General features: G+C 40.4%; 1 protein-coding gene across 4 annotated transcripts in view; it reads left to right on the top strand.

The window, feature by feature from the left end:
• The window catches only part of atg5 (ATG5 autophagy related 5 homolog (S. cerevisiae)), a 164,552-nt gene that overhangs the window by 118,206 nt on the left and 19,648 nt on the right, over positions 1 to 26,698 (top strand). For all 4 annotated transcript variants that reach the window (XM_073055842.1, XM_073055844.1, XM_073055843.1 and 1 more), the window contains one exon: positions 26,571 to 26,688. In XM_073055842.1, coding sequence (XP_072911943.1) covers positions 26,571 to 26,688 — 118 coding nt within the window. The remainder of the gene's footprint in view (positions 1 to 26,570; positions 26,689 to 26,698) is intronic.

The following is a 26,698-nucleotide window of genomic DNA, read 5'->3' as shown; positions in this document are numbered from 1 at the left end:
GTACGTAACATAGAAGTGGGAGGCATCTGTAATGATGGGTGTAACAAACTTCATGACGTGCTGGTGCTGTTAAACCTGATTCTGAAGTTGCCCTTGCGATTTAACTAAATTGAATAAACGCAGTGAATTTTCTTCTCTGGATGTTAATAAACCAGGTGGGATATGGCAGTAACTTGATAACTTCATGGTTGCCATTAGTTCCTGATTTATTTATAACTTGATTAAACGTTATGTCCCGCCATGATGGGATTTAAACTCATCACTAAGTCAGTGCTCAGGGTTCCAGATGTTCATTAATCACTGCTACCTTACCAAATGTGCAATGCAAAGATTTATTACTGCTCTTGTGTCCTGTACTACCATTTCTAAAGCTCAAAATATTAGTGGATTCTTATTTATTTGCTCTCAAAATTCCACAGAAAAATGTTGAACCTCTGCTTTGGATGCAATTGCAGCCAGACCTTATTTCGTATTGAAGTATCCTGCTGACAAGAAGGCATTTTACCCCAAATAAATAAACTGAGGATATTTATGCCATAAATAGCCTGCCTTTTGCTTTCATTGTGAATAGTGCAAATCATCTTCAAAACCAGGGGTGCTAATCCAGCTGTCCATTGTAACATGGTTTCAGTCTGTGGCACAGACCTACAACACAGATAGATCCATGCATTCTTGTTCATCCTTCAACATCGCTCTAATGTATTTGTTTCCTTCAATACAGGTAGTCATCATGGTGTCACAGGTAGACAGGGTTGTAAAGAAAGATTTTTGCATGTTGGCCTTCATAACTCAATGTATTGAATACAAACGATGGGATGTAATGTTCAAATTGTGTAAGATGTTGGTGATGCCTAATTTGGAGTATTGTGTGAAGTTTTGGCCACTGACTTACAGGAAAGTTGTAAATAAGATTGAAAGAGTGCAGAGAAAATTTACAAGGATGTTGCTGGGACTTGAGTTAAAGGGAAAAGTTAAATGTTTAGGACTTTAGAACAAAGGTTAGGACTTTGTTCATTGGAATGTAGAAGATTGAGAGGAGATTTGATAGAGTTCTACAATGTTATGAGGGGTATTGATGGGGTAAATGTAAGCAGACTTTTTCCACTGAGATTGGGTGGGACTACAACTAAAGGCCATGGGTTAAGGGTGAAATGTGTAAGGGGAACATGAGGGGGAATTTCTTCACTCAGAGGCTGGTGAGTGTGTGGAACAAGCTGCCAGCTCATGTGGTGGATGTGGGGTCAATTTGAACATTTAAGAACAACCTGGATAGATACTTGGGAGGGGTATGGAGGGCTATGGTCCAGGTCCAGGTGCAGGTTGATGGGACGAGGCAGCTTAATGGTTCTTGGTGCTGCTGAAGGACCTGTTTCTGAACTGTAATGTTCTATGACTCTACGATGATGCAAAATAGAACTGCCTCCTACTTTATATTGCTGAGCTTGAAAAGTATCAGCACATTCAGCTAAGCTTTTAGCATTTTCCTTGAGTCTTTATGTTTTCCTTACTGATAATCAAATTCAAGCTTTAGTGTTAGCGGTAAACAGAAGAATATCAAAACTTACTGAGCCCCAGTCTTATTATGGTGAGCCAACAACTGACTCGTGGATTTCTGCAACATCTTTATTCCCTTTTTGATCACTGTTATTAGATCAAAAGACTCTTCAGTCAGTGAGTATGTTCTATTTACCTCATGGAACAGACAATTTTTCTTTACTTTTTTTAGATATTGCTAATTATTTAATAACACATCCATAATAAAATATATATTCATTATCTATACTTCATCTCAAAATAATTGGTGTCTATGACTATATTAAAATGTTTATAAAAGCTTTGAGAAGTTCACTAAATTGAAGCTCAAGGTAAGAACATTTAATAATCATGTGTGGGTACAGTGGAGTAATGGTCAAGTTATTTTGCCAGCAGACAGAATTCCAGACAATTAATATTGAGATAGGAATTCCTATTCCAATGTGGTGGATGTGAAATTTAATTTTTAATAATTAAATTCTAGAATTAAGCTCATCCCAGATGAACAGTGACATTAGAAATCCTTAAGAGGAGGAAAAGAAGCTAATCAGTGTGATTTGTTCCTAGCTCCTCCCTTTAAGGCAATTAGGAATAGACAATAAATGGCTGCCCTTTGAACAATTTTAACATCCCATGAATGAATAATAAAAATGATCAAATAAATACAGCAAAAATAAGATTGAAAAGTGCATTTTTCAGATAAAGCTAATTGTGTATCCGATATAGGTTCTGTATTGAATTTAAATAAGGGACTTTTTTTTTAAAAGGAGGGTGGCAGCATTTTAATTTCTACTTGGCAAACAAACAACTTCTCAATGTGTCCAGGGTAACTCAAACAAGTGTATTTCTGTTGATGATTAAAGAAGTTGTGCAGTTGAAAGTGAGTGTTGTCTTGTCAGAAAGGAAGAGGCATCAAGAAAATCAGTCAAATATTAACGACAGAAATTTTGTTTGTGGCATCATTACTGAGTGGTAATGGGAGCAAGAAATCAAGAAAATCTGAGCAGGAGTAGACCACTCCGCCCCCCCCTGTTCTGTAAGCCTGTTTCACTATTCAATATGGTTGTGGCTGTTTTGCTGTCCTCAACTCCTCATCTGTACCATTTTCCCAATACCCTTAATTCTTCACTCTTTCAAACAAGGTAACATCCATCACCAAAGATCCCACCATCCAGGCCCTGCCATTTTGTTCGCAGCTATTATTGGGCAGGAGCCACAGAGCTTGAAGTCCCACACCTTCAAGTACAGCTATTTCCTATCCATCATTTGGTTCTTGAATAAATCAGCAAAACTCTAATCACCACTACAGCTTAGTAATGCTATGTCCATTCTGATCACTTCACACAAAAATTGACTTTTGTTCCAATTGTGCTCTTTTCCTTGTAAATATTATATATAATTATGTTTAATTTGTTTTTTTCTTGACGCTAAGCTGATATGTGATATGATGCTATGTGCCTATATTGCTGCTGCTATTAGGTTTTTCTTTGCATCTGCGTATGCATGTACAAATGACTGGATGAACTATATTAGTAAGACCTGTAAAGCTGAATTGAATGAGTACACAGTGTAATCAACAGTAAATGTTCAGCTTCCAATGTTATAATGGAAGGAAGGTCATTTTTTAAAGATGGTTAGGCCTTGGGTATTGTTTGAAAAAAATTTGGCAATGATGTCCTCCTACAGCTGCATGGTTGTCAACAAGCACAGTCATCAATTTCCCTGTAAGATAAAACACCAGTTATTGTAATGCTTTCCTTTTTAATGAACTGTATTAGAACTATGCAACCTAACTTCATTCCTTGCAGATGTGTCTGTTTTCCAAATAGACCACAAATTACTCTGGCATTCCTACAGTACATCACTATTCTGAATTTTTAATGACTCTAGGAATTGACGATATATTTTTATTTACAGGTTAGAGATACAGTGTGGAGCAGGCTCTACCAACCCATTGAGCCACACTGCCTAGAAAGCAATCTATTCTAATTGTTCACAATGACCAATTGACCTACTAACCAATACGTTTTTGGACTCTGGAAAGAAACCCACATGGTCACGGGAAGAACGTACAAATTCTTTACAGATGGTGCTGGAATTGAACTTTGAACTCTGATGCTCTGATCTGAAATAGTATCACCCTCCATTTCATGTTTCATCCACATGCTGAACTAAGAGTCTCTTAAATGTCCTTAACATATCTGCCTCTACCACCACCCTAACAGTGCATTCCATACACTTACTCCTCTGTGTAAAAAGCCTACCTCTAATATTCCCCCCCCCATACTTTCCTCGCAAGGATGCTCTTCGGTTCAGATATTACCACCCCATGGAAAAGGCTCTATTGATGCCTCTTAACATCTCGTACACCTATCAAGTCACCACTCATCCTCCTCACTCCAAAAAGAAAAGCCCTAGATTGCTCAATCTTTCCTCATAAAGACATGTTTACTAATCCAAACAGACCCTGGTAACCTCATCTGCACTTTCTCGAATGCTTCCACATCCTCCTTATAATGAGGCAACAAGAACTGTGTTCTCTTAAATGTGTTCTAATCAGAGCTGCGATATTACCTTGTGGCTCTTGAACTTGATCCCCTGACTAATAAACCCCAGCATACCATGCACCACCTTAACCACACCCTATTGATTCGACAACAACTTTGAGGGATCTAAGAAATTGTACTCCAAGCCCCTCTGTTTTCCACACTAAGAATACTGATATTAGCCATGGAAGAAAGAAGTTGAAGGTAGAATGCAAAGTGTATCACTCCACACTTATTCAAATGCAGAGAACAAAAGAAGCCCTTTTACATTGCATTTGACTTGGTCATCAGAGATGGGCTCTTTCAGATCCTCTCTCCAAGGTAGGCTGCCCACCAAGACTGCAGAGCATTAATGATTATTTCCCCAACATGAAGGAGACTGTGCAGTACAACGGCAGCTCTTCAGAGTCCTTTGATATAAGCAGCGGTGTCAAGCAAGGCTGTATTCTCACCCCTACCTTCTTCAGGGTATTCTTTGGTCTTCTTTGTACAGAAACAGACGTGATCTATTTCCACACTAGATTCGATAGCATGCTTTTTAACCTTGCATGGCTAAGAGCCAAAAGCAAAGTGTGTGAGGCTCTGATGAGAGATACGTTGTTTGCTGGTGATACAGCAGTCACAACCCACACTCTGAAGCACCCTCAGAGCTTGATGGATCGCTTCCCCCAGGCCTGCAAGGAATTTGGTCTGGCTATCAGCCTGAAAAAGACTTATGTACTGGGCAAGACATGGAGGCACCACCAGTCATTACCATTGATAACTACAAACTTGGTGTTGTTCATCACATCTCATGCCAGGCTCCCTTGTGTGTACACCTTGCTCAGGCAGCGCAGTCTGTGCTGGCTGGGCCATGTCTGCCGTGTGCTGGATGGTGGCAATCCAAGAGGCATCCTCTATGGTGAGCCACCTTCAGGCAAGAGAACCACTGGTTTACTGTGCTACTAGAATGTATGCAAGTGGGACATGAAGGTGGTGAACATCAATACTGAGTCCTGGGAGCAACCTGCAGCCGACCGCACCAGATGGAGAAGCACCATGAAACAACACATTAAGTCTGGCAAAGAAAAATTTCTCAAAGTAGCAGAAGACAAATGGGCCCAGAGAAAGGAACACTGCAGCTCCAGCAGAGCTAAGACGAGTTATAGATGTGACCTTTGAAACAGAGACTGCCACTCACATTGGTATAATCAGCACAGACAGCTCTGCATCAACAGCCTACACAGCTGGGACACAATATCCGTGGTTGACCTCGACCAATTGAGGTCAACGACCACTACTTGTACTTATGAAAGATTAGATTTTAAGTTTTTTTTTTCACTTCTTTCTAAAATAATTCTCTCCAGCTGCATCTCTAATCATTATGGAAATACGCAGAGGCAGACTATCAGCTGTATAGGATTAAAAATGTGCTCGGTTAACAGCACAAGGTGCATGAGTTTTTATAGGCCTGTCCAAAGAAAATTGTATATTCCTTCAGACACCGATAATGCCTTTGGTATATTAGAATTCAGCTTCAGAAATAATCTTGTAATTAGACAACTTTTTCAGAATGATGCTACTTGTTCATTCATCCTACCAAAGTATTTATATAAATGTTAGTTTACTAATGATTCAAATTACAAACTGCAGCAAGTATGAACTTCTATTAGCAACTTATTACTCAACAATCAGTCAGACTTCCAATAATATCAAAACCTGTAAGTCAGCATTTTTCTGCAGATGCATTCCTTCTGTGGTAATTTTACATTTTTATGGTTATCTTTATTTTTATTCAAAGAGGGAACAAATTGAGATAAATGTGAAATTAGACCATAAGACAGGAGCAGAATAAGGCCTCTTGTCACATCAAGTCTACTCCACCATTCCATCATGGATGATTTATTATCCCTCTCACCCCATTCTCCTACCTTCACCCAGTAGCCTTTGATGCCCTTACTAATTAAGAATCTATCAACCTCTGATTTTTATATACTTAATGACTCATCCTCCACAGCCATCTGAGGCAAAAAATTTCATGGATTCACCACTCTCTGGGTAATTCCTCGTCACCTATGCTTTGAAGGGGTATCCTTCTATGGCTGTGTCATCTGGTCCTAGACTCCATTGCTGTAGGAAACATTCTCTCCGTGTCCACTCTAAGCCTTTCATTATTCGGTAGATACATCAAGTACAGGCCAAGAATCATTAAACTCTTCTCATTTGATAACCCATTCATTCCTGGGATCATTCTTGTGAACAATTTCCGAACTCTCTCCAATGCCAGTACACCTTTTCTTAAATAAGAACCCTAACACTATTCACAATGCTCCAAATGTGGTCTGGCCAATGCATTAGAAAGCCTGAGTATTATATCCTTTTATATTCTTGTCCCCTTGAAATGAATACTCAAATGTTTTTCTAGGTAGTTCAAATAGTTTTGAAACCACACTTTCTTGGGGATTATACATTTGGCCCTCCTTATCCGTGGGTTCCACATGTGCGGATTCAACCAACAGTGGATCGGGAAAACCCAGAAGTTCTCTCTCCAGCACTCATTGTTTGAGCATGTACAGACTTTTGTTTGCTTGTCATTAATCCCTAAACAATACTGTATAACAACTATTTACATAGCATTTACATTGTATTCGGTATTATAAGTAATCTAGAGATGATTTAAAGTATGCGGGAGGATGTGCATAGGTTACTGCGGATCGGGAATCAAAAAAAAACGGAAGTTCTCTTAAGTCGGAACAGGTACATCCGGTATTATTTAGCATCAGTCAAACATTTGTCATGGTATATAGTATATATTTTACCCTTCTATGCATATAAAACACTTAAGAAACATATGTATTTCAGTAATTAAACCACTGCATTGCTTAGTAATAATTGTAGCTTTCATCAGGGCAGGGCCTTCACATGTTCCATTATTCTCACTTTATCCTTTAAAATTGTTCTGATCGTTGACTGACTGTAGCCTAACACTTTTCCAATGACCAATGGTATTTCACCTCTTTCTGATCGCTTTATTATTTACACTTTATTTTCAATCGTGATCATTTTCTGTCAACGGAACAGAAACACTGCAGGCGGTGGGTCCCTACTCCACCGGCTCCTAAAGTCCACCGCACTGAGACAGGCTAAATAAGGGACTTGGGCATCCACATTTTTTAGTATCCATGGGGGGTCCCTGAACCAATCCCCCGCAGATAAGGAGGGCCAACAATCAATACAGTTGATTACATTTTGTACATTTTGTACATTTTTCTAGTAGCTTAGAACATGCTATTTCTAGTCCCTGAATGAGAATATCTCTGATATTAGAAACTAGCTTTTGGAAAGAAAATCTTATAGATTCCAGTTGGAAAAAAAATTGAATTGTAATCCTTTGTCATATGAGTTTCATTGTTCTGTTTTAAACCACCCCCCGGCTTGTTAAATGTTATTACAGTAGATTATACAGTATATAAACAATGTCAGTAGTGAGTCGGTGGTGAGGAAAGCAAATGCAATGTTAGCATTCATTTCAAGAAAACTAGAATATATAAGTAACTATTTAATACTGAGACTTTATGAAGCACTGGTGATGCCTCACTGGGAGTATTGTGTGCAGTTTTCGGCTCCTTATCTTAAACAGGATGTGCTGACACTGGAGAAGGTTCGAAGAGGTTCACGAAAATGATTCTGGGATTGAAAGGCTTGTTATATGAAGAACATTTGATGGCTCTGGGCCTGTACTCACTAGAATTCAGAAGAATGAAGGGTGACCTAATTGAAACCTATCAAATGTTGAAGGCCTTGATAGAATGGATGTGAAGAGGATGTTTCCTATAGTGGGAGAGTCTAGGGCCAGAGGACAAGGCCTCAGAACAGAAGGATGTCCTTTTAGAACTGAGATGAGGAGGAAGTTGTTTAGCTAGAGAGTGGTGAATCTGGAATTCGTTACCACTGGTACCAAGTCATTGCATATATTTAAGGGAAAGGTTGGTAGATTCTTGATTAGTTAAGGCGTGAGAGATATGGGGAGAAGCAGGAGATTGGGGCTGAGATTGAAAATTAGATCGGCCATGATGAAATAGTGGAGCGGGCTCTGGCTAAATGTCCTAATTGTGCTCCTATATCTTATGGTCTTATAACACTCTCTGCTCAAAGGAGAAAAATCCCAGCATCTTCAATCTTCATGCAATTGAAATTACTGCTCCCTGATATCCTAACAGACCTATCCTTAATTCTTTCCACTTGGCCAGTGCAAGTTGCAGCTAATAGAGCCGCTACCTCACTGCATCAGAGAGTTCATTTCTGATTTTATGTTTGTCACTGTGGAGTTTACCTGTCCTCTGCGTAGCTGCGTTTCTTATCCTTTGCAAAATCGTACGAGTTGGTAGGTCAGTCGCCCACTGTAGTTTGCCGTTACTGTGTGTGTGTGAAGAGAATTGTTTTTTTTAGGGAAGGGGAGGTAATGAGAATGTGGATGGAATTTAAACAAAAGTGGGATTTGTGTAAATTGCTGGTTGGCGCAGTCATTCAGCTTGAAGGGTCTGTTTCTGTGCATGTGTTTCACTGACTTTCCAGAATGTTCACATTTTTAAAAATGTCAAGTTAAAATTATAATTCAACTCGCCATGGATCCCTTGTGGCTTAATCTTGTGGATCAGAAGATTATTTTGCATAGGGTCAAATAATTACGTCCATGTAGACAACATCCACTACCCTACCCTCATCAATCATCTACGTCACCTCCTCAGAAAACCTCCATAGGGTTTGTAAAAGAAGATCTCCTCTGCACTAAGATATGCTGAGTATCCCTTATAGGTTCATGCTTATAGGAGCAAGTATCTCCCCCCCCCTCCCCCACCTGAGCTTATGCTTCCAGTCAACAAGATCAGAGTTAATCTGTGATCTAACACAGTCACCTGCCTTTTGTTCATTTTGTTCAATACCTTTATTAACAAAAATTGTGATATCAGTATTTGAATTAACTATTGGCTTTGGATCCATTTCTGTCTGTAGGAGAGAGTTCTAAACTGCTGTGCAAACGTGTACTAACTTCATCCTGAAAGACTTGATTGTAATCATTCAATTGTTCTAATTGAAAAAGACAGAACTGTCTTTGGTTGTATTTAAATTAAAAATAGGTCTGAAACAATATATTAAATGAGTAAGCAGGAGATGTTACATCAGCTGATTGTGCCTCATCAACTGATGTTTTGTGATTCAGAAGCCCAAGATTCTCCATCAGCATTTTTTTTACATCTCCTCTATCTCTTTCCATTTATTTCCTAAAAATTCTGATCAAATACTTTTTAATCTTTAGGGGATTGGAGTGCCAGAGGATTAGTGGTGGCAAATGTTATTCCTCTGTTCCAAGAAAGGGAGTAGGGATAACGCTGGGAATTATAGACCTTAGGGATAACGCTGGTAATTATAGACCAGTGAGTTTTACTTCAGTGGTTGGCAAATTATTGGAGAAGATTCGTAGAAACCAGATTTGCAAGCATTTGGAGAAGCATAGTCTGATCGGGGATGGTCATTGTGGCTTTGTGAGACAGGTCATGCCTCACGATCCTGACTGAATTCTCTGAGGATTTGACAAAGCACGCTGGTGAAGGTATATCAGTGGATGTGGTATAAGGCATTTGAGATGGTTCCTGTTTGCTGGCTGATTCAGAAAGTCAGGAAGCTTGGGATCCAAGGAGACTTGTCTGTGTGGATTCAGAATTGATTTGCCCATAGAAGGCGAAGGATGATTGTAGATGGAACATATTCTTACCAGAGGTCAGTTACCAGTGGTGTCCTGCAGGGATCTACTCTGAGACCCTTGCTCTTTGTGATTTTTACAGATGAGGAAGTGGAAGGGTGTGTTAATAAGTTTGCAGATGACATGAAGCTTGGTGCTGTATATAGTGTAGAAGGTTGTTAAGTGTTACATCGGGACATTAATAGCATGCAGTGCTGGGCATGCGGTGAGAAGCGGCAATTGGAGTTCAATCTAGGAAAGTGGCTCACTTTGGAAGGTCAAACTTGATGACAGAATACAGGGTTAATGGCAGGATTCTTACCAGTGTGTAGGAACAGAGGGATCTTAGGGTCCATAGATCGCTCAAAGTTGCCATGCAATTTGATAGGGTTGTTAAGAAGATGTATGGTGTGTTGGCCTTCATTAGTCAGGGATTGAGTTCAAGAGCCGAGAGGTAATGTTGCAACTCTATAAAACCCTGATGAGACTTGGAATATTACCACAAACAAGAAAATTTGCAGATGCTGGAAATCCAAAGCTAAGCACACAAAATGCTGGAAGAACTCAGCAGGCCAGAGGGCCTCCATGGAAAAGGATAACTAATTGACAATTTGGGCCAAGACCCTTCATCAGGACTGGAAATAAAGGCAAGAAGTCAGAACGAGGAGGTGGGGGGAGGGGAGGAAGAAGTACAAGGTGGTATGTGATAGGTGAAACTGGGAGGGGGAGGGGTGAAGTAAGGAGCTGGGAAGTTGATTGGTGAAAGAGATACAGGGCTGGAGAAGGGGGAGTCTGATAGGACAGGACAGAAGGCGATGGAAGAAAAAGAAAGGTGAGGAGTATCAGAGGGAGGTGATGGGCAGATAAGGAGATGAGAGAGGGAAACGGGAATAGTGAAGGAGGGGGGCATTTACCAGAAGTTCGAGTAATCAATGTTCATGCTGTCAGGTTGGAGGCTACCCAGATGGAATATATGACCTCCAACCGAAGTGTGTCCTCATCGCGGCAGTAGAGGAGTAACATATCAGAATGGGAATAAGAAATAGAATTTAAATGGGAGCTCTCACTTTTCCTGGTGGATGGGGCATAGGTGCTCAGCGAAGTGGTCTCTCAATCTATTGTACATCAGGTCTCACTGATATACAGGAAGACATATCAGGAGCACTGGATACAGTAGATGGCCCCAATAGACTCTCAGGTGAAGCAAGGGTTGGAGTTCCCCCTTCCCTGCTCGTTAATGCAAATATTTAAAATCAGCCATCATGTGACAGCAATTCAATGCATAAAAGCATGCAGATGTAGTCAAAATACTGAAAATGCCTTGTTAATGTGAGATGTTGAGAGAATGGCCAGACTGGTTTGAGCTGGCAGGAAGGTGACAGAAACTCATAACCACGTATTACAACATTGGTGTGCAGAAGACCATTTCTGATTGCACAACCTGTTGAACCTTGAAGTGGATGGGCTTACAGCACTATAAGACCACACTGGATTCCTGTCCTGCTCCGAATAAAGTGGCCACTGAGTGTAGCTTTTACAAAATTTAGGCTCAGTACTGATGACCTCAACCAATTACTGATTTTTTTCCTCCAAAACTGCCTCATTTCTTCCTATGCTGTTTTTGTTAGTAAGCTATTCCTGAACCATATCAATATTCATTCTCTAAGCGCATACACTCTTGTGCATTAACCTTTTATACTACACATAACTGTATGCCTTCGGGAAATCCAAATAGACTGCATACTGGTTCACATTGCTTAACCTGTATCATTCTCAAAGAACTTAAGCAACCTTTTTGTTTGCAGTTTTTCTTTTATAAAATTGTCCTGATTCTGCTTGATTATTTTAGATTGCCTAAGCACTTTTCTACTATCACTTACCTCATCAGAAAATTTGAGTATATAATTTTGCACTTTATCATAGTCAAGTAAGTACAGTGAATGTTTGGTGACGTTACACGGGTTCTGATGGGAAGTGACATAATCTGAGTAATCAGAGTATCTCATCATTATCTCCAATCTGACAATAATTTGGCCCCAGTTGCATGAGCTTCAACTTTGGTTAATTGTCTTTGTTGGATGTCATTTGAAAGGAGTAGCATCCACTTACAGACTCCTGTCCATCATCTTGGTATGAGTTGCCTTTATCACATCTATTCCTGCTTTCTGACAACTGAAAACTTTAAGGGTGTTCAAATATTCTATCCTTAATTTATGCTGGTGGTTTCCTGGCAATTAGTAATTCCATGTTTCCCTGTCTCTTTGTTCTAAAATCTCACAGTTTTCAATTTATTGGAACGGTTCCCATGGCAGAGAAATCTGATTATGGTTAGGATAATCCTCCTTCCTTTAAGTCATGTTTATTAAAAAAAATTCTTAAATTGTCAACTGTCAGCCTTCAATGCTATTATTGATTAGTTATTAAGCATGAGTTAATATTAGTCAATCCCTTCCATCTTTCAATAGTTCACTCAGTTTGGCTTGTAACTGTCTTTTTGTATTTTAAATTTTGTTGCAAAGTGATTTCTCAGCATGTCCACGTCCTTATTTACAACATGACTATTTCTAACAAATCCACACTGCTTATGATCATCCTCATTTTCTGGTACAAGAGAAAAAAAATTGAGTTTGACATTCCATGTAAGTTTATTATTGTTCAGTTCTTAAACTCTTACCATTTATCTAAAATCTACACAGGCTTTTTTTTAAACCTTTCTCAGTGCTCTTTTCCATTTTTGCCTCACCTCTTCAGGGTAGTATGGCTTGGTTACTTCAACAACACACAAAAATGCTGGAGGAACTCAGCAGATCAACCAGTATCTATGGAGAGAAATAAATAGTTGACATTTCAGGTTAGGACCCTTCATCAGGACTGGAAAGGAAGGGGACAGAAGCCAGAGTAAGAAGATGGGGGGAGGGGGAGATTTACAAGCTGGCAGGTGGGGTGAGGGAGGGGGTCAATAATGAGAGAAATTGGGAGGTGTTGTATGGAAGACGTAAAAGGCTGAGGAGAAGAAATCTGATGAAGGAACTGGGTTGGAGGACCAAAGGGAGATGATAGGCAACTCATGAGGGCAAGAGCAGGGAGTGGACCATCAGAAAGGGAAAAATTATTTTTTTTAAAACTAAAATGTTGGAGGAGGGAATAGAGGGGAGTTGTTACTGGAAGTTAGAGAAATCAATGTTCATGTCATCAGGTACGAGAATATGAGGTGTTATTTCTCCAGTTTGTGCTTGGCCTCATTTTAGTGGTAGAGGAGGCCATGGACTGACACGTCACTGTAGGAATGAGAAGTTGATTTGAAATAGGTGGCCATTGGAAGCTTCTGCCTTTTGTGGCAGTCAAAGCAAAGGTACTCGGCAAAGCGGTCCCCTTGTCTGTGTTGGGTGTGCCCAATGTGGTACCTGGAGCATGAGAGACTCACAGGTCTCAGCACTTGTCCCTGTACTTGCAGGAATAAATGCCAGGAGGAAGATCAGTGGGTATGGACAATGGAGACACATGAGAGAGCGATCCCTGCAGAAAGCAGTGAGTGTTGGGGAGGGAAAGATCTCTCCTTGGGGATAGAGGAACATGGAGAATGATTTGCTGGTTATAGAGGCTCATAGGGACATAGGTGAGGAGTAGGGGAACCCGCAGGAAAGGAATAAAGACAGATGTATGGGAAATGGAGGAGATACAAATAAAGTCAGCATCGATAGTGGTGGAAGACAAACACTATTCTTTGAACAAAAAGAGAATATCTGGGATGTTCTAGAAAGGAAAGCATCATCCAGAGATGAGCCCTCTACCTCTTCCACCTATCATGCTTGAGTTTCTCACATCATTACCTCTCCCCTCCACTCACCTGGGCTCACATATCACCTACCAGCTTGTACACCTAGTGCTCCCCCCACCACCTTATTCTAGCTTCAACTGCTTCCCTTCCCAGTCCCAACCAGAAAAGTTGACTGTTTTAATTCACCTTTAGACCTGCTGAGTTCCTCTAGTATTTCGTATGTGTTGCTCAAGTTTTCTAGCCAATTGTTACTCTTCCTCTTTAAGGAGGAGTGCAGCAGTCTGATGTATAAGAGTTGGGATGTCATGTTGCAGCATACAAAACTTTGGTCAGGCTGCATTTTAGTTCATCAGATTCCAGTTAATCGGGTCACATTGGGATCAGTACATTTTGCCCCAATTAAGCGGCTGCACCAGTTAGTCGAAGTTTCATAGAATTAGTTAAAAAGATATAAAGATAAACTGCCATTTAATGACTAACAAGTTCTGTATTTAAATGAAATATTGCACTAATAAGAACACTACCAATGCTACTACAGTCCTATAAAACTGTGTATTAGTTTCTAATAATTATCAGCAGAGGAATTCATCCAGAGTATGTTGCTGTGTATGGGGGTATCCATGAGGGGTATCTGGTGAATGGCCCTGTCAGATTTATTCTGTGGTAGCTTACTCACCTTCGGTCCCTGCCAGACATTCAACTCTCACCTGTGGCTCCAAGTAGCTGTTTGCTTGCGACAGCAGCCACACCCCCCTGCACTGCTTTGACAGAGTAACTGGTGTGCCTCATACCCTGGTGAAATGGGGACATGCCTCCTGTCCTAGCATATGAACTCAGCTCTGGCAGACTGGGCGGATGAGATCGACAGTGAGGTCCGGCAGTCAAGAAGGCAGTTCTGTAATGCTTTGTGGAGAGTGAAGGATATAACAAGTCACAGAAGAAGACATGGTTATCCACTGCAACCAAGGAGGACCCCATTTTGTGATGCTACTCGTACACTGGAGCCAGTCATCCAAGGCCAAGAGAGTAGAACTGTCCCACTACAACAGCTTTTCCACTTATGGAACTCTCCTGCACAGGTTTCATTGTCATCATTGGATATGACAGATAGCTAATGCATTGTTGTGTTCTTTTGATCAACAGCAAATGAATGAAATTAGTGTAGACACAGTGCAAATAATGGACTACCTTCATACAATGCTTTAGACGATTGCATCCTCCAAATTGTCATTTTCATTGTAACATTCAAGATAATTGTTGATACCTTCAGGTTCTTCATAATCCCTAACTTGTTGAAGTAGTAAAATTGTTTAATTTTCACTCCCTGCTATTTCAGGCAACCCCAAGCCTGAATACTTGAAACGACACTGAGCAAACAGTTGTGAATTGTTTTGCTGCTTATTTCTCGTCAACTTTCAGTGACAAAAATCACTGCTTTTTGAACACAAGCACATGTAATTGACATTATTTAAACCATTCACTGTAAGCACAGTGTAATGTCTAATGGCCACACAAATGCACACATCTGGCACTAGTTAGAAACTGGCAGCAATCTCTGCTTCAGTTAAATGGCATAGTGTCCCAAACAAACAAAGGGAATCCCGGCTGTTCTTTCAATTAGTCTTAGTTTTTTAAGAGTTGTCCCGAATAAGCATTTGCCCTGATTAACCAATGGACCAATTAGGTAGAATCCATTGTATTGTGTATGGTACTTGTCACCACACAATTAGATGCAATAGCTGTGGCAGGGTTTTCATGCCATTACTTCCTATAAGACAAAACTTGGACTGCGATACTTCACTCCCCAATGAGCTCAGTAGCTCAATGTCTTTTATGTACACTTTGGAAGGGAATAAAGCACTACACTTGTGGAAGTTTGCCTGGCATCTGGAGACCCTATGATCACTATCTTGGATGCCAATGTCAGAATATCCTTCCACAGGGTGAATCCTCACAAGGTATTCCAGCTCAACCCTGACCAACAGAGGGCCTGAAGATAAAGGGCATAGTTTAATGTGATGGGAGGAGTGAGGGGTTACAAGTTTTTTCACAAGGGCTGGTTGCTATATGGAACAAATGGTCAAAGGAAGTGGTAGAGACATTGGTATTGGTTTATTACTGTTTCACGTACAGTGAAAAACTTGTCTTGGCATACTGTCCATACAAATCAATTCATTAAACAGTAAACAAGGTAAAACAATAGCAATGTAAAATATAGTATAAAGGCTACAGAGCAATTACAGTGCAGGTAAACAATAAAATGCAAGATCATAATGAGGTAGATTGTGAGATCCATTCAAGACTCTGATACAGCAGGATAGAAGCTGTCCTTTAGCCTTCTGCTTGATGAGACAGGAGAGCATGTCTGGGATGGGTGGGGTCTTTGATTATGCTGGCTGATTTACTAAGGCAATGAGAAGAACAGACGGTGATAGAGGAGAGGCTGTTTAGTGATACGCTGACCTGTGTCCACAATTTTCTGCAGTGTCTTGTGGTCAAGTGCCAAGCAGTTGCCACACCAAGCCATTATGCATCTCGATAGAATGTTTTCTATGTTCCAGCGCTTTAAAAAAACTATTGGTAAGGATCAAAAAAGGCAAATTCAATGACATTACAATGTTTAAAAGGCATTTTGCTGTGTACTTGGATAGAAAAAGCATAGCGAGACACAGGATTAGTGTAGGAAGGTATCGTAGTATGTATATAAAAAAAATTGGGTTGAAGCATTACTCTGTGCTATATAATTCTGATTCTAAATAGTTTGAAACAAATTTCTGCAAGTCTTGAACAGAACCAGCAGCAATACTGCCCCCTTCTACACTGAATTTCCCTTTTAACATTATATGCTATTTAAGATCCATTCAGTTCAAGTCTATATTACCACACATTACCTTCTCTAATAAGCATTAATTTTCAAGTTATAACCACATTTGCACTGAATTTGTTAGCAATTTTTATTTCTGTAGGCTTCTGTAAATACAGGTCTGGAAAACCCACTGCACAATGAATATTCTGTTAAAGCTCAGAACTGTCATTAATAATTTCTGTCACTTGAAGTATTTGGCATCTCTGCAGCAATTTAACCTACCAGTTGATTGTTAATTAGCTCCTGTAAGTTGTCCCTAGAGTACATGTGAGTTATGGAATCTAGAATATTGATAGGAATGATATTAATAGAAAATATGATGGTGTATAAAGATAACTTCAATGTTGGCTCTGGCCTTGGGTTGAATGGCCTGTTTCCATGATGTATGACTAATCATCTTTAGGCTGGCAAACTACTACTGAACAAGCTTCTGTCATCACCTTATCACATCTCATTTTCTCAGAAATGGTAAAGAATTGTAGTGAATCCTGAGAAATTGCATTTAACAAACATCCCCTCAGGTTAGAACTTAGTCCTGCTACCAAGATAAATCAGACATTTGGAAAAACTCAATGTATCAGGCAGCATCAGTGGAGGGAAGTGGACAGTTGACATTTCAGGTTGAAGTCCTTCACTTGGACTAACAGGTACAGGAGGGATAGACAGATAGAGGTGATGGGAAGAGCTGGGAATTGGGAGGTAAATCCAGGTGAGGAAGGGCAATGTGCAGATGGTGGAGGGGAGATGACAGCAGAGACTGAGAGTTTGTAGGTGTAGATACAAAGGGCTGCAGCTGATGAAATCTGACAGGAAGTGTAGGTGGAACATGGAACCAAACAGGCGAGGTATGGTGATCAGATGGTAGATGCTACTTAGTAGCAGGGTTTGTGGGTGACAGGTAAAAAGCATGGGTCCTGCTATCTTACAGCAGAAAGGACCCGAGGTTCAACCAAGGTTGCAAAAATTGTTTTATAAATTTTAGGAAAAAATATTTTATTGCACTAATTTCTCCTATTCAAAGTAAATTTATTATCAGAGTGTGCATATGTTACCATATATTACCCTGTGATTCATTTTCTTGCACACATTCACAGTAGAACAAAGAAATGCAATAGAATCAATGAAAAGAGTTGTAAAATTAGTCAGCTACACCATGGATAATATCTGTAGTATCCAAGACATCTTCAAGGAGTGGTGCCTCAGGAAGGCAGCGTCCATCATTGATACTGTCAGGTAGGAGGTACAGAAGCCTGAAGGCACACACTCATCAATTCAGGAGCAGCTTCTTCCCCTCTGTCATCCATTTTTTTAAATGGACATTGAACCCATGAACCACTACCTAACTACTTTTTTAAAGTTTATTTCTGTTTTTGCACTACTTATTTTAACTTAACTATTTAATATACGTATATATGCTTTAATTCATTTTTCCATATTTATCATGTATTGCATTGTACAAAGTTAACACATTTCGTGACGTATGCCGGAGATGTTAAACCTGATTCTGAAACTACGCATTTGACAGAGACTAACAATCAGCTAATGTGCCAAAGAAGACAAATTGTGCAAATATGAAAAAGACAAATAATAATAAATAAGTAAATAAAACTGGGAACATGTTACAGAACCCTTGAAAGTGAGTCCATAGATTGTGGAATCAGTGAGGGAAGTTATCCATGCTGATTGAGGGGCCTGATGTTTGAAGGGTAATAATTGTCCCTGAACCTTTAGTGGTGTGGGACCTGAGACTTCTGTACCTCCTCCCTGATAGATTGCAGCAGTGAAAGGAAGGCATGGCTTGATGGTGGAGGTCCTTGGAGGTGGTACTGCTTTCTTATGGTAGTGTTCCTTGTAGATGTGCTGAAAGATGGGGAGAGCTTTTCTGATAATGGACTGGACTGTATCCACAACTTTTCCATTCAAGGGTTTCCATACCATTTCATGATACAATCAGTCAGGATACCTGTATAGAGGTTTGTCAGCATTTTGGATGGCATGCTGAATCTGCATAAACATCTAAGATGGTAGAGATGCTGCCATCCCTTCTTTGAAATGGCACTTGTGTGCTGGTCCAGGACAAAGTTTCTGACATAATAATGCCAAGAAATTTAAAGTTACTGACCCTCTACAGCTCTGTTCCCCTAATGAGGACTGGCTCATGAACCTCTACTTTCTTCCTCTTATGGTCAACAATCAGCTTTTTTGTTTTTTCTGACATTCAGTGAAAGCTTTTTATTGTGGTACTATTCAGTCAGATTTTCAATCTCCCATCTTCTATGTCGTTTCATCACCACCTTTGATTTGGCCAACTACAATGGTGTCACCAAACTTTAATAATGGAATTGGATGTACTTATCCTTCACAGTATAAAGCAAGCAGAGCAGGGGGGCTAAGCACATAGACTTGTGGTGCACCCATGCTGATGCTGATTGTGGAAGAGATGTTGACAATCCTTACTGACTGGGGTATGCAAATGAGGAAATTGAGATCCCAGTTGCACAAAGAGGTATTGAGGCCTAGGTCTTGGAGCTTATTGATTAGTTTTGAGGGGATGATAGTGTTCAGTGCTTAGCTGTAGTCAGTGAAGATCATCCTGATATATGCATCCTCACTGTCAGAATGCACCAGGGCTTAGTGAAGAGTCAAGGAAATGGCATATGCTGGTCACCTATGGTGACGTTAGGTAAATTGGTGCAGATCTACCTCGCTGTTCAGGCAGGAGTTGATATGTTAATGACCAGCCAGTCAAAGCACTTCATTATAATGGATGTAAGTGCTACTGGGTGATAGTCCATGAGACAAATTGCTACGTTGTTCTTGGGCTTGCTTGCAGCCTGCTTGAAACAGATAGATATCACAAGCTGCTGAAGCAGTAAGTTAAAGATGTTAATAAACACTCCACCCACTTGATCAGCATGGATCTTCAGTACTCAGCTGGTACACTGTGCGGCCCAGATGGCATAACATTTGTTGGCAGAGGGATCAGCAGTGGAAAGGGTGAAGAGTTTCAAGTTCTTGGCTACCAACATCTCTAATGATCTATCTTGGACCCAACATATTAATGCAATTGCAAAGAAGGCATGACAGGGGCTATATTTCATTGGGAGCTTGAGGAGACTTGTATGCTTGGTTTGCTTTGTAGGTTGTGAAATCATTCAACCCTGTCACAGCTCTGGAGCTCCCTTCTGGGTTTCAGGTTTGGTCCAGAACTTCCAGTTCACACGTGAGAAGATCTTCCAGGCATCATACTGGACCTCTTGTACGTTCGTGGGTCACTAGACCTGAACACCATTGATCTAGCACTCAGCAGGTTGTGGATCTTATAGTTCAGCCGGGGCTTTTGGTTGGGGAAAACTGTGGGGATACACATATCCACAAGTGGTTTTATAAAATTTGTGACACCATGGCATATTTGTTCAGGACCTCCTGAGTCCTTGAATATGGCCCAGTCCACCGACTCGAAGCATTCCCATAGCCCCTCATCTGCCTCCTTTTTGTTGTACTTACCTGTGGTGCTTTGCTCTTTAGGAGGAGGGCAGCCAGGTGATCAGATTTCCCAAAATGCAGTCTAGAGATGAATCTGTAGGCCTTTCTGATCGTAGTGTATCAGCGGTTGAGTGTGTTTGCAGGTGATGTGCTGGTAGAAATTGGGCTTCAAGCAAGCCTGATTGATGTCCTTGGTAAGGATGAGAAAGGTAGACTTGTGTGCCAATCATGGCTCTCAATATATCGAGTGCTTGCTTGATGTCTTGCCTTTGACAGCATGTAAACTGCTGTCAGGATCGTGGTGAAGAATTTTCTTGGTAAGTAGAATGGTTAGCACTTAATCATTAGATGTTTCAGGTCAGGAGATCAAGAGTGAGATAAGATTCCAATATCTGGGATTCAGAATTCCTTGGGATGGAGTGGAGTATCAGGGATGAGCCATCTGTCAGTGAAACAGAATGCAGCAATCCCTCATTTCCCTCTGATATAGCAATCTTGCCCTTAGGTCCTCTATTGTGTTCTCTAGTGACTATATTAGCTAACAAAACGCTAGGGAGAGACAGTCTCATACTTTAGTCTGGCTTGAAGTCCACTTTCTCTTCCAGTGATGGCCAAATTTTGTCTACTTTGAGGTGCTGTACGGGATTCCTGAGAGGTAAATTCACTGGATCATTCAGGAGATTGCTTGTGCTTTAGACTGACTTGCCTTAGCACTGACTTTTTTAAAATATCAACAACAACAATGTGCTAGTGGAACACAGCAGGTCATGCTATGGGGGGAAACGAACAGTCGATTTTCAGGCCGATACCCTTCATCTGGACTGGAAAGAAAGGGCATAAGCTGGAATAAAAGGATGAGGGGAGGGGAGGGGAGCACAGGCTACTGGGAGGTATGTGGATTCAGGTTATAGTGGGAGAGGGATTGAGGATTATGTGAGAAGCTGGGAGGGGATCAGTAGAAGAGGCAAAGATTTGAAGAAGGTGGAATCAGCCATGGAATAAAGGAAATGAGGTGGGGTACGAGAGGAAGGTGAAGAAGAGGAGGAGGGGCAGGTCATGAGTGTGGGGGAGTAGAATAAAGCAGGGAAAAGGGGGGAGGGAAAAACTGAAGAAATGGAGGGACCCAGCCCCTCCACATAATCTCCAAAGCCTCCCCAACCTTTCACACTCCCCCCCCCCCCACCGTCATGTCTTCAATATCCCCATGACTTCTTGCTCTCTGAGCTGTAATGTTCTATCCTGTGCCTATACCTCAATGATTTGCACCTCTGACGTGATACCAAGCTCCCATCTTCTCACATCATTCCCACTCTTACCCCATCCCACTTTTCTGGATTCACCTATCATCTGTAACCTCGTGTTGCTCTTCCCATCTTCTCCTCCCCCCCCCCCCCCCCACCCACCCTTTTATTCTGGCTTCTGCTGCTTTCTGAACTCTTGAGTTCTGATCGAGGATCCAACCTGTCTTGTTGACTGTTCTGTTCCCCCCATAGATGTCGCCTGACCTGCTGAGTTCCTCCAGTGTGTTGTGTGCATTGCTTCAGATGTTCAGTATCTGCAGTGTCATTTGTCTCTTTCCTCAAATATTGTTTCTTCTGTTTTGAATCAACAAAGAATTTCACCTCGTTAAGAGGAGGAAAGATTTGAATCTGCCCCCTGCTCATCCAGTTGCATTTTGTATTGTAGGTTAACAAAACTGATCAGATCTAAAAATACATGTTCACATCTTTCTTCAATCCCTTGTTTCTACCAATCTTGAAGAAACATGCATTCATACCTTTTGTAACCTCTGGATTTGAGAACATGCATTCCTGAATTACCTTCCTCATACCTTCTATAAATCTAAAATCATGCAATACCCTACTGTCGTGGTACTAATTGTCCTGTTCATTCACCTCCTTAATCTTTGCTGAGCTATATAGTGCCTTGAAAATGTATTTAGCCCCCACATCTATTTTCACTTACTGTTTCATTTACTAAATGTAAAATATATTAAACTAGGATTTTTGAGCTAATCTTTAAAACATTATGTATCATGTCAAATCAAAAGAAAACTTCCAAAACCTGTCAACAATTGACTAAAAATTTAAAACCAAAATTGTGAGGCTGAAAAAGTATTCATCCCCTTTGTAATTACTACACTAACTTTCCTTAGGAACACTTACCAACTCGCCCAATTTGTTGATGTCGAAAATCACCTGATTTCGCTGAATTCATTGAAATATTTTCAACCGAAGTGAAGACAAAAGAGCATCCAAGACAAGTCAGGGAAATGACAATAGAGAAGCACAAATCTGGTGAGGGGTTCAAGACCATCTCAAAGGCACTGAACATACCTTGGAGCTCAGTGCAGTCGCAGTGAAAAAATACGAAACCACAGCCACACTGCCTAGGTCAGGCTGCCCCTCTAAACTTTGTTGCTGAAGGAGAATGGCACTTGTAAGAGAGGCTACTGTGATTCTCAAATTAAAATTCTCAGTTAAATTGATTAAAATCCGTGGTTACAATACTCATATTTATGTGGATAAAGATTTGGGGACAGAATAAAAGGTACTGTAGGCCAGTTTTAGAGTTCTTCCTCGTGTCTTTTTCAAGTTATTGTATAGTTTTGCCATCCCTGTCTGAGGAGTCTGGAGGTGAAAATAAACAAGATGCTAGTGGAAGTAATCAGATCAGACAGCATCTGTAAAGGGAAGTAGCCATTATTTCAGGTCAAGAACCTACATCTAACCAGCTTCAATTCTGATCTCTTGATCATCTTAGAATAGTTTCACCATTGAAAGTCAGGCCTTCAGTTGACCAAGCCCCATCCTCTGGAATTTCCTATCACAATCCCATTGTCCCAAGTATTCCTTCCTCCTTCAAGCAACTCCATAAAATCAACTGCTCTGATCAAGCTTTTTGCTATCTTTCCTAATATTCCTTTCAGTAGTTAGTGTTCTAATACTCTGGGGAAGTGTCCTGGGATGTCTTGCTACAAGTATTAAGATTGTTTATGAGCTTAGATTTTCTTGAATAGCTTGGCACTGTTCAAGCCCCATATTTCACAACTTAGTAAGATGTTCCATGGTTCTCTTTATTAATTATATTTTTGTTTCCAGTTTCATGGAAAAACGATTGATAACTTGCTATTTTCCTTTCATGAATACTGCTTGCAATCTTCTTGTTAAATTGACAAGAGTTTTTTTTGTTAATAAAGGAATATTATTGTGTTGGCGGTTCTCAAATAGCAAGCTAAATTGTAATGGTGTACTGAAATTTATTCTCTAACACAATTTACTGATGAAAGGGTCAAACCAATTCAAATGGCAACATTGGACCACAAGACTGGTACTAAAACACTTCACTTCCTAAAAAAAAAACTGGTGGTGGTTGTCCATTGAGTCTGATAATGATAGGAGACCTGTGCAAGAGGCTTTTTAAAGTGGGAAATCATGGCACTGAGGCATTTCCACTCTCTTGACCTCAGAAGTCCGGGTCCAGTGGTACAAACAAATGTTACAAACTGGGGTCTTCCACGGTTGTAGATGACCTGTGCCTTGTCATGCCCTTTGCTCTCCATGGAGCATTAAAGTATTGCCTTCCTGACTGTTGGATCTCACCGAAAATCTCATCTGCCCAGTCTGCTGGAGAGCAGACTTCGCATGCTAATCCCTAACTCACGGGTATGAGACAGCCGGCTACCCTCACCTGGTTTAGTCTACCTGTTGAAGCGGTGCACTGGGGTGTAACCACTGTCAATGGAAACAGCTACTTGGAGCCACAGGTGAAAGCTGAGTGAACTGCCCCAGAATGGACGTGACAAGACCCTTCACCAGAAGTGCTACCCCTCCCTCCCCAGACAGCCCAAACAAAAACACTACTTATTGATTTACAACACAGGGAATTAATATACAACAGTTTGGGGGTTGACATTCCTTTTGTATTAGAGGAATTAACTATAGATGAATCCAATTAAAAATGTATTAAATCTATGTAGTTTAGTTACACTGCCTGCACTCTCACCTTCTAAACTTTACAGCTAATCTTGCAAATCCTTCACATCCTGCCAGTGACTCAGTTTTTCTGGTAATTCTATAGGTATACCACTGTTAACCTGCACTGCATTTCTGTTTCATTTGCTCTCTGTGCTTCAGCCTCTCAAACAGGGTTTTGGTTACAAGTATCAAGACTGTACATCTACATTTACTCATTTCCAGAGCAGGCTGAATAATAGACATCAAGTGTTGTGTGTAGGCTCAGGTGTTAGACTGAATGCTACTGATTGGCAGATTGCATAGAGAACGACGGGCAAGCCAAGACCTGTATTGTTTATAGGTGGCAGTTACAGACAGCTTTTTACAAAATTAAAGTGTGAAAGAGATGTGCAGATAAAAACAGCTGGTCTTACCTGTTTGAAATGTTTCAAATGCATGTGTATCACTTTTCCTTGGCACATATTGACAATTCCTGCAGCAAAACCAACATCTTATTGTACTTCTTAGAATATAGAACTTATAAAAAAATGTTAATGTGCAGATTTGAAAAGATTTAGTTAATAGCAGGACAATAAACTGTACCTGCTTTATGAAAGCACATACTAATTCCTATTTGGAACCATTTTTTTTTTTGTCACTTTCCAAGAAAGCAGTACTTGTGCCAGTAATAATATAGTTTCCTATGGAACTGAAACAAAGATCTCCAAGTGCACATTGAATTTGAAGGTTGAATAAATATTTTTTCTTTATATCTGCTCGACTAATCACACAGGATATTCATTTTATGTTTCACATTGCTGGATTAAAAACTTGCACTAGATTAATTTACAAGAAGCATTCAACCATCAAGATGCCATTCAATAAGATTAAGGCACGGTATCTGCACAGTAGCATAGTAGTAGCAGTACACGATCACAGCTCAGGACTTAGGAGTTCAGAGTTCAATTCGGGCGGCGTCTGTAAGAAGTTTGTGTGTGGAGGTGGGTTGCTGGACTATGCCGGAAGGGGCTTTTCCGCACTAAATAAACAAACAAATAATGTGGCAAGTCCTGGAGTGTAACATGACCCTGCAAACTATCAGTAATGTCTGTTTCAAACTAGTCAGTGAAAACATTCTTAACTGAGATAGGGTTTTAAATAATTTTGGCATTTTAGGGAAAACTTACAGTAGTTTAGGTCATCAATTTTTGTTTTTACGCACCATTTAACAGCGCAATAGTGCTGTGAATCAAAAATAACAAAAACCAAGGCTGACTGGTAAGTATTGTAGATTCAACTTCTGATCAGTTTAATTTTAAGGGGTTTATTATCCAGAATTCAGGATTGCTCATTTACCCGGACATTTTCCCAAAAAAAAACTGTGGCTTTGTTCATGAACACCAGACAGTTAAACAATTTCTTAATCTAATAATTCTCTGAATGTTTGCCCAGTTGTGAGAGTGAACATCACAACAGTCTGACTTCCTGCCACTACACACTAAAATGTGCTTTCTTCACAAGTCCTCTTGCTGTCTTATCTCCAATAAAGTAAGTGTTCTTGATCCAAGGATTAGAACTTCAGAAATCTTCAAGGCTCAAAGCCAGGTGCCAGGGAAGCGTACCGGTTAGCGTGATGCTGTTACAGCTCGGGATATTCTGGGGTTCAGTTCCAGTGTCATTCTCTAAGGAATCTCTGTATGTCCTTCCCGTGGAATGCATGGGTCTCCTTAGGTGCTCTGGTTTCTTCACGCAGCCCAAAGATGTACAGGGTAGTTTAACTGGTCATTATAAATTGCCCCTTGATTAGGTTATGGTTAAACTGGGTTGTGGGTTGTCTGGAGCGGCATGGCTGGAAAGACTGGATTAACCTACTCTACACGGTATCACTAAGTAAAATTAATTGATTAAACAGGCGGTGAATTTATCCATTGATCGGTTTTGAAAACGTACGCAAAATTCCTATGAAAAGTACATGTGGTCATTATTTTTTATTTTATTTAGCAATACAGTGTTTCAGTAGGCCCATCTGGTCCTACAAGCTGCACTGCCCAGCATCCCTCAACAACCCCAATCTAACCCTGCCCTAATCATGGGGCAATTTACAATGACCAATTAACCTACCTGGTACATCTTTGGACTGTGGGAGGAAACTGGAGGACCCAAAGAAAACCCACACATTCCATGGGGAGGGTGTATGGAGACTTCTCACAGAGGGCACTGGGATTGAACTCCGAGCTTCTAAGGCTCTGAGCTGTATCGTTGCTCAAGCTGCAAATGCCACCATGCAGCCTTTATTTTAGTAATCATGAAAAACGATATCACTATCCTGCAAATTGGCTGTGTCTTTTGATACCACTATATAAACTCTGTTAAATGCACAGAGTAAGTGGGGAGAGAGGAATAAACTGTGAAGGAAAGTCTTCTGGCGGTGAACGAATTGTGTTCTTGAAGTGCAATGTCACATGTTGAGATAGAAAATTTAAGCATTAAGATTCAGCAAATATAAAACAAAAGCAGAAATGCTCAGCAAGTCAGGCAGCATCTGTGGAAAGAGGAGTAGAGTTGGTTTTTCAGATCCAAGTCCCTTCTATATTGCAACCTAATTATATCAAATAACTCTTATAACTACATTGCCACATTTAAAATTCTGTTGAATTTCTAAATTATTTTGTTCTCTGTATTTCAGCCTCTAAATGAGCGACTATTTATTCAGAAGCTTTTTCGTCCAATCAGTTCAGAAGGACAACCACACAATCTTGGTGACTTGTTGAAAGAAATGTTCCCTGCTGCTGTAACCTCTGAAGGTAAAATTCT

This window comes from Hemitrygon akajei, chromosome 9 (assembly GCF_048418815.1).
Source record: "Hemitrygon akajei chromosome 9, sHemAka1.3, whole genome shotgun sequence".
In the NCBI taxonomy this organism is placed as follows: Eukaryota; Metazoa; Chordata; class Chondrichthyes; order Myliobatiformes; family Dasyatidae; genus Hemitrygon; species Hemitrygon akajei.
The sequence above is the reverse complement of the archived record's forward strand: the minus strand, read 5'-3'. Positions and strand labels throughout refer to the sequence as shown.